Raw genomic sequence first — 9,538 nt, 5'->3', positions numbered from 1 at the left:
TAGTGACAAGCATGAGCATCCAACATTTTTTCGCACTGTACCCAGTGACTTTTTTCAAGCCAGAGCTTTAGCTCAGCTTGTAAAGCACTTTGGATGGACTTGGATTGCAACTATTCAAGGCGATAATGAGTATGGCAGGATGGGGGTTCAAGAGTTTACCAAAGAAGTTAAAAAATATGGCGTCTGTGTAGCCTTTTCTGAAAAAGTTTTAAGAACCTACCCATACAGTCAAATACTTAAAATAGTAGAGACTATTAAACGTTCGACAGTGAAAGTCATTCTTGCATTTGCTTCTGAGGGTGACCTGTACCCGTTGATGCAGGAAATCGTACGACAAAACATAACCGGTATACAGTGGATAGCAAGTGAAGCATGGATAACTGCAGCAAGACCATCCACGAAGGAAAATTTTAAATCGTTTGGAGGCGCAATAGGATTTGTGAGTCGCGAAATGGCGATCCCAGAGCTCAAAGAGTTTCTTTTGAACATACGACCTTCTCTGGATTCTGGAAACAGCTTTGTAACTGGATTTTGGGAAACTATTTTTCAATGTACTCTGCATTTAACTGAAGATAATTCAAACCAAACGTTTTCTGAAACGAACTCTGAGATATGCACAGGGCAAGAACGATTAGACCAAATAAACAACGCATTTTTTGATGTTACAAAATTAAGGGTCGCTTATAATGTTTACAAAGCTGTATATGCCATAGCGCATGCTCTTCAGGACTTAATCTTCTGTCAAAAAGGCGAAGGTTATAGCTTTAAACTCTGTGAAAATATTTCGAACATACAGCCATGGCAGGTGAGTTAACTTTATTTCTGTAACTATATGATTGCCCAAAATCTTGACTTGTAAGATTGGTAGTGGCAATGGTTAACAGCACACAGATAATGTAAGAGCGATAACGCCTAAAGTACCTGCTTATCTGTAAAAATCTGTCTCTCAATGGCTGTATATGTGTAGACTAATATTTACAGTACAGTATGTGTTGTTACTGAAAACTGAAGTAAAAAAGATTGTTCTCTTTTGGGCAAATGCTGTACTCAACCCATACAATTGTGCAGGTGGCTTGAACAGTCTGAGAGTCTGTTAATATGTTTTGTAATTTTGCAACCAAAATGTGTAAATTATGTGAGAATAATGCAAAGGACTAGAATGATACAGGATGGGTCAACTGTTGTAGAAAATCTCATACAGCGAAAACTTGGCCAACTTAGAAAATGCATTAATATTCAGTTCATGCATATGAATATATATATATATATATATATATATATATATATATATATATATATATATATATGTGTGTGTGTATATATATATATATATATATATATATATATATATATATATATATATATATATATATATATATATATATATATATATTTGCTACAGGTGTTTTTGTGTTAAGTTGGTAAGTATGACACTTTTCTTCACTTCTTATGAGGGGATTTAAGGAGTGTATTTTCAATTTGAAAGTAGATTTTACTAACAGCTGCTTTGTCAATGCATAGATCTGGCACATTTCTCTAATTACAAGAATAATTTTGCATGCAACATTAGCATACTTTAATTGTGGATACTGTATTTGTGTTACTGAAATAACTTTGATCATTATACCATGTACTTAAAGGTCTATGAACACCTGCAAAAAATAAAATTTAAAAACCGTTTTGGTGAAATTGTATACTTTGATGAAAACGGGGATCCTGCTGCAGCCTATGACATTATAAATTGGCACCTCAAAAATGGAATAGTTGATCATGTGCCAGTTGGCTATTTTGATGCATCCTCTGATACAGGAACTAAACTTGTAATTAATGAAGATAGCATTATCTGGAATAGTGGGAAAATGGTAAGCATTTCAACAAAGGTTTTGTGGCAGTCATTGTTGTTGTATTTATAGTGACTGCCCAGAAACAACACAGCACACACTGTATTGCCTTGTTCATTGTTAAGTTTTACAATAGTTTGTCATACCAGATTTCTTTGTCACCTTGGGTGACACTGCCCTACAGTATACCTCACTAATGCTCAGACAATACTTCCATATGATCCAATTTAATGTAATGTAAATTACAGTGTGATTATACATAGCTATCATTATATGACCGTAAAAGGTCATATGGTAGCCTGAAATTTCAATAAAATACCCATTTTATTATTTTTTTTTATTAAGAATAACTCAACCTACTGAACATACCAAATCAGTAGTACATCTCCATTTTCAAGTGATACAACTATATTTGTTATAACAGCCTGAGAATATTGCCTTATGAGTAAAAAAAAAAAAGGTACAGCATATAAAACAAACGCTGTTTCCCAGCTGTACACATATATATATATATATATATATATATATATATATATATATATATATATTGTTTCTGCACAGCAACACAAATACACATGCAACTGCACAATTGATCTATTTTTTCTATAAGGTTCCAAAATCAGTGTGCACAGAAAGTTGTCTTCCTGGTACAAGAAAAGCAATAAGAACAGGACAACCTATCTGCTGTTTTGACTGCATTCCATGTGCTGATGGTAATATAAGTAATGAAACAGGTATGTACCAAATTTATTTTATAAGGTGTCTAAAGAAATTGTATTCGTAACTGTGCCTTAAAATATAGTATATCCAAAAACGAAAGTTCAGTTAATTTAAAAAACAACAACTGCACCGTATCTAACCTTAATAAATAATATAAATAAAATAAAAAAAGTATAATTGCTTGCCTTTGCCTAATGGATTTTTAATTAACACACAATGATATCTGATATCTGTAATGAGAGATCAATTAACATGACCAATGAATAACAGCACCATTGGAATTAAAATCATAACTCATTTGAACTAGGATTGCAAAGGGGTGAACATTTTCCAGGGATATTGTTCTGTGAATTTTGAATGGCTGAAAATGTACCTAAACTGTAATTTAACTATTCTGTCCAACTGTTAGATGTGCAAACAGTTATGTAGTGCACATTTACATTATACAAATATTGGATTGAGTTGAGGCTTATAGTGATTTTTAGCTTACCGGTAACTACAATGACACTGAAAGCACAGCCATTTAGTGTTATATTTTCTTTTCTCCACTAGATGACACCATTTCCTCAATTGCCTCAAGTCAAAATTTATGGTTTTGTACACTGGTATTTCCTAAGATGGTACCAGATTGTGCACTGAGCTTGGGTGTGATGTCAGCGGGAATATTTATTTGACTATTGACTGATTTGTGGGAAACAGCACAAGCTATTTTTGGTCATGATACTGTATTACCTAATAGAATTCTGGGTTTAAATCTAAGGGTTTTATAATTATAAAAATGCATACTTGTTATGAAAAGTATAATTAACCTTGCAACATAACTTAAGTAATAATTTATCTGTGATCCATTTCAGACTCAGTAGAATGTATGAAGTGCCCAGAGGAGTACTGGTCTAATGCAAAAAAAGATAAATGCATACCCAAAGAAATTGAATTTCTTTCCTTCAGTGAAGCCTTTGGGATTACGCTAACTACAGTGGCACTGATGGGACTATGCTTCACAATAGCCACCGCAACAGTCATCATTTACAATAAAAACACACCAATTGTAAAAGCTAACAACATCGAACTAAGCTGTCTGTTACTGTTTTCCTTGGTTCTTTGCTTTCTCTGTTCCCTTACCTTTATTGGTGAGCCAGTGGTCTGGACCTGCATGCTGCGACACACATTCTTTGGAATAGCATTTGCTCTTAGCATTTCCTGTGTGCTGGGAAAAACAATAGTTGTGGTTACAGCATTTAAAGCTACTCTTCCAAATAGTAATATGGCAAAACTATTTGGACCAGTGCAACAGCAAATTATTGTTTTTGCATGCACAGCAGTTCAAATAATTATTTGTGCTTTGTGGCTTAATTTATCACCTCCTTTTCCAGTAAAAAATCTAAAACATGATAAAGAAAAGATTATTTTAGAGTGTAACATAGGGTCAGCAATAGGATACTCCTTAGTATTAGGCTATATTGGTATGTTGTCTTGTATATGTTTTGTATTGGCATTCTTGGCTAGAAAGCTTCCAGACAACTTTAATGAAGCCAAATACATTACTTTTAGCATGCTAATCTTCTGTGCAGTTTGGTTAACCTTCATACCAGCATATGTTAGTTCACCTGGAAAATACACAGTGGCTGTTGAAATTTTTGCAATTTTGTCCTCATCGTTTGGTCTGCTTGTTTGTATATTTGTTCCTAAGTGTTATATTATCTTGCTAAAACCTGAGAAAAATACAAGACAATACATAATGGGGAAAATGCCTTCCAAACGCCTGTGATTTTAATTACAGCTAAGACTGTTATGACAATTTAGTTTTGAGATATTTTGCCCTTCACTCACTTTAAACTCCTTTGGCATGTATAAAAAAAAATCTATTTCACTCATTAATATACATTTAACATTTCTTTTTTCCCCCCAAATATATATAGATTTGTATGCTTGAAACACTGTAGTCTTTGAAAAGTGCATTTGTTCTTAAATGATTAAAAATAATTATGTGCAAATTATCAACATGAAAACTGTGTTACTGGCTTTTTTGGTGTCTTTTGAATGGTTCCGAACCTGCAGCAGCTAAATAATGATCTTCTCCAGCATATTCTTGTTTGTTTTTTGATGTAACACTCCAGTGGACTGTGAACTCATGTTCATGGTAAGCTACTATCACACAGTAAATCAGATGAGCAACTTCACTGCAGATATTATTTTAGCAGCTTTTTGACAGCATAAATAAAGCATGCCATGCTCCTGATGTGCAAATGGGTGATACGCAAATGTGGCAAGGAATTTAAATGTAGCCCCCTTTTGAATGCTGGCCTACAGTAAACTATGTCCAAGAAATACATGGAAACCTTTCTGCAACTTGTTTCAGGTGACATTTAAGGCATTTTCACCATGTAAATACTTCAAACCACTATATATAAACAATCTTGATTTGAGAAAGTAACAATTGTACAAGTTGTTTGAAAAATTAGCAGAAATAAAGCTGCCAGAAAGTTGCCTGGTATTAAATTGCGCTTCTGACAAGAGAAAGGTTTAGTAGGCTACACTACACTTACATTATCCAAATCTCCTCTTTGATGCTCTATTTAAACAGACAAAGCTCAGCCCTTTGCCTTGATTCAGGATATAAGCATAGAACATGCTTGAATGAAATAACATTACAATTAAACCTGACTGACTATTGTACATCTATATCTATCCATATATTTTAATACAGGATTAATTTGTAAATTAATTCGTTTCATAAATATAGGGTATACTAAGTGTGTAGGTCATCTAAAAATCAGTTTATACCAATTATCTTGGAGTGTCTTATCACTGGTGTAATGTCTCAAACACCACTGCTGTCAAATGAACCATTGTTTTGTTTATTTTCTTTTTTTTTGTTTTTATCATTTACACAGAGCCCTTTGTTACACAGTTACGGCAGTAAAATCGTCAGCAACATGGGTAGACTGACTATTTAGCGACCAAAACGGCATAAATGAATATATCAATTTGTATGGTTAATATACTGTTGGCACAGTAGAATATAATGCTGGGATAAACAAAGCTGAACATTGAAAGCAAATAGTCTACTCCAGTAAACATTATTTTAAAGATAGGCGTTAAAGTGCAGTAAATAATAGTGTAAGGGCAGATAATAACGCCATGTCGACAGACGTACCACCATATTCATAATACAGTCATGGTTTTGAGTCACAGATATACGTCCAGTATATTCATGACATTGGATGTTCACCAAGACCTAGGTAAAGCATAGACAAACTGCGACAAAACATCTAAAGTTACAATAGCACTTGCGATGACAGTTTTCAACTCATATCCTTTGCGATATGGAGATTGAATTCTTCTACTAATGAAAACATGTTTGTCCGGAGAAGACAATGTATGAATGTACTTGTACCTGAAAGACGATGTGGACACCCCGTATGGACACAATTTCACACGACTAGCCAAAGTACTAGGCCATACAGAACATTGTAAAAAAAAATTTTTAAGCTAGACGTTTATTTTCAGATCACGTGCCACTGTGCCACGTGACAGCGCCAGGTTGTTTCTGCACATATTTTTTTTAAAAAAATGAAATTATTAATAAACATTTAAACCTGTTATTATTATTATTATTATTATTATTATTATTATTATTATTATTATTATTATTAGCAGTAGTCGTAGTAATTTATTGTTGTTTCTGATGTTTATTTATTTATTTAATAAATAAACAAAACAAAAACAGACTCACTAAACACATTTATTAAAATAAATAAACACACACACACACCCACCCCTGCACTCCAATAGTGCAGTCGTTACCTTCATCTCTTATTTGGGAGAGTTTGTTTTGAGACTACGCTGTAAACTTCAAATCTTCTGTATTAAAAATACAGAAGAAAAAAAAAATACGTAGTAATACGGTAAAAATACCGTATTACTACGTATCGAGACACATACATACCTTGTAAGACATGATTTAACAGGTGCTGTTTCCAGATTCACAGTTTATCAAGCCAAACAAACATGCGATTTCTGACAAGTCGTTAATAACAATTACACTTTTGTTTTAATTGACATAAAGCAATAAAACGAAGCAGGAACAGATTTCGATGTATCTATTCAAGCACCCAAAGCACTGTGTTGTTTTTTTTTTTTTTTATGAGAACAGAATGTTGATGATGCTACCTCCTGAAAACCAGCCTTCAATTCAAGAGAGCTTTGTCGCCATCTTGTGGAGGTTTCATACACAAAATATATTTGATCCCAAATAAATGGGAATAAAAGCAGCCTTTTGAATTTGAAGCTTAAAAAAAAAAAAAAAAACCTTGATAAATCATGCCCCAGTGTTTTTAATTAAAGATAACAAAAACAAACTATGGAAAGGATCACCCGTAAAAAAAAGGTGATTTGTTTTAAATTATTAATATCATAATTATTATCATTTTATTTTTTTCCTTAACATTATTTCTAAATGCAGGTTAACAAATAGACAGGTAAAACCATGTTTTAGTGTGGCTAGTCTTTATTTAAAATAACAGAAACATAAAGAATAAAATACATTGCCAAAGGCTACACAGTTAGGCACATTTACATAACTCCATGTCCCTGATACGATAATGTAATACCAGGTGTCTGTTTATTTGGAAGCTTATATAACCGATCCATCACTCATGTAGATAGATTATCAGCATTAAAATGGGTGCTGCTTTTTGTCTTATATTCCTCTATTGTGTTGTGTTGGGAGCTGGGGAACCACAATGCAGACTTAATGGAAAGTTCACTCCATCAGCTTTATCAGAAGATGGAGATGTTGTTATTGGTGGGATCTTTACTCTTCATTACAAGGGAGCAGTTGCAGGGATATCTTACAGCACCAGTCCAAAAAAACGTTACAGGAATTGTGTGGCTGGACAGTGAAAATTGGGCCACTGCCAGACTATCAACCAAAGAAAGTTTGGAAGACTTGGGGGCTCACTGGGGCTAGGAATTCAGAGGGCTAGTATTAAAGGGTTAAAGGACTTCCTTCTCAGGATTCATCCTTCCCAGTATCCAAGAAATGTCTATGTGAAGGAGTTTTGGGAAGAAACATTTAATTGTGCTCTAAAATCTCATGAATCCTTGGAGAATCCTCAGTCGTTGTACCCAGAGAAGATATGCAGTGGTTTGGAGGATTTAAAAACAGTTCAAAACATTTATACAGATGTCTCACAGCTAAGAATAACATACAACACATACAAAGGGGTTTGTCCACACTCTAAACAAAATCTTGCTATGTGAAAATGAGTACGGCAATAAGACATGTTCCAACAGGAAATATTAAGCCCTGGCAATTATTTTCCTTTTTTTTCTTTCTTTCTTTCTTTGTTTCTTTCGAGCAAGTATAGGCAATTCTAGTTGATAGTATTTTCTCTGTTATAGGATATACAGAGCTTGAAGGAAGTCAGATTTAAAACACAAACTGGAGAGGAAGTACAGTTTGATGAAAACAGGGACCCATTTCCCACTTATGATATAATCAATTGGCAATTAGACACAAACGGCAACATGCAGTATGTGGACATAGGCTACTATGATGGGTCAGCACCCCCAGGACATGAACTTGTAATAAATCAGGAATGGTGGTGGTCAAAAGACAGTAAGGAAACCATGGCAAATACTATAATTATATTGCTGAACTGTAAACTATGAATATTATACATAGTAATAATATGTATAATTATCCTTAGGTTATACCGTCTGTGTGCAGTAAAAGCTGCCCACCAGGGACAAGAAAGGCACATTCGAGAAGGAGAACCTTTCTGTTCCCTTGACTGTGCGTCGTGTACACAAGATGAAATCAGTAACACAACAGGTAGGATTGTTGCACTATAATTTGGATCTCAAGTGTTCCAGTTTTTAACACAAAAATAAACCCATGAGTACCAATCCCTGTTTAATTCATGCAAACTGAGTGTAGATTTGTGAACTGCACCCAGTATTGTTGTATGCCATTAAGTTGAAGTCGCAGCTTTTATTTTCTTTGTAGAGTCAGTATATTGCATACAATGCCCATGGAATTACTGGTCAAACCTAATGAAAAACACCTGCATTCCGAAAGTGATCGAGTTTCTTTCCTTTGGAGAAATCATGGGGGTTATACTGTCTCTTCTAGGAGTTTTCGGAGCATGCCTGACAGTATTTGTTGCTGCTGTTTTCTTTAATTTCAGAAGCACACCTATTGTACGCGCTAACAATTCTGAAATTAGTTTTCTGCTCTTGTTTGCAATACTACTCTGTTTCCTCTGTTCCCTCTTGCTTATAGGTGAGCCATCCCCCTTGTCTTTTATGTTAAAACGCAGTATTTGGTATTACATTTGTTCCTTGCATTTCCTGTGTTTTGGGTAAAACATTAGTGGTATTGATGGCATTTAAATTGACACTTCCAGGTAACAACATCATGAAGTGGTTTGGTCCCATGCAGCAAAGACTGAGTATATATATTTTTTTACATTTATTCAAGTATTAATATGCATCCTCTGGCTTGTGCCCCCATTTCCACAAAAGAATGCAAAGCTTTTTAACAATATAATTATTTTCGAGTGTGATTTAGGGTCAGTCACAGCTTTTTGCTGTGTTCTAGGCTATATTGGAATCTTGTCTATCTTGTGCTTCATTTTAGTATTTCTAGCAAGAAAGCTGCTGGACAATTTTAACGAGGCTAAATTTAGTATGTTAATATTCTGTGCAGTGTGGATAACATTCATCCCTGGTTATGTAAGTTCTCCTGAAAAGTACACAGTGGCAGTGGAGATATTTGCCATTCTGTCTTCTAGTTTCGGGGTGGTCGTATGGATATTTGCTCCAAAATGTTACATTATAAATGTTACATACATTGTCATTTGTTAAAGGCAAGCATGCAACATCCCCCAGCGTTGCTGCCGACATTCTCTGTCTGGTGTGGACTTGCCCATACATCGAGACTGCACGTTCTGCATCCACTGAATTGGTTG

The 9,538-nt window shown here is 34.5% G+C and overlaps 1 protein-coding gene across 1 annotated transcript; it reads left to right on the top strand.

Annotated features, from left to right (window-relative positions):
- Positions 1-4: 4 nt before the first annotated feature.
- LOC131728251 (extracellular calcium-sensing receptor-like) lies at positions 5-4,493 on the top strand (the record flags this gene model as incomplete). Its single annotated transcript, XM_059019347.1, has 4 exons — positions 5-805; positions 1,641-1,862; positions 2,452-2,575; positions 3,416-4,493. Coding segments are annotated over 4 exons (2,061 nt in total), but the record flags the coding sequence as incomplete, so codon positions are not given.
- Between the last annotated feature and the right edge of the window lie 5,045 nt (positions 4,494-9,538).

Source organism: Acipenser ruthenus, unplaced genomic scaffold (genome assembly GCF_902713425.1).
Source record: "Acipenser ruthenus unplaced genomic scaffold, fAciRut3.2 maternal haplotype, whole genome shotgun sequence".
Classification (NCBI taxonomy): domain Eukaryota; kingdom Metazoa; phylum Chordata; class Actinopteri; order Acipenseriformes; family Acipenseridae; genus Acipenser; species Acipenser ruthenus.
The sequence above is the reverse complement of the archived record's forward strand: the minus strand, read 5'-3'. Positions and strand labels throughout refer to the sequence as shown.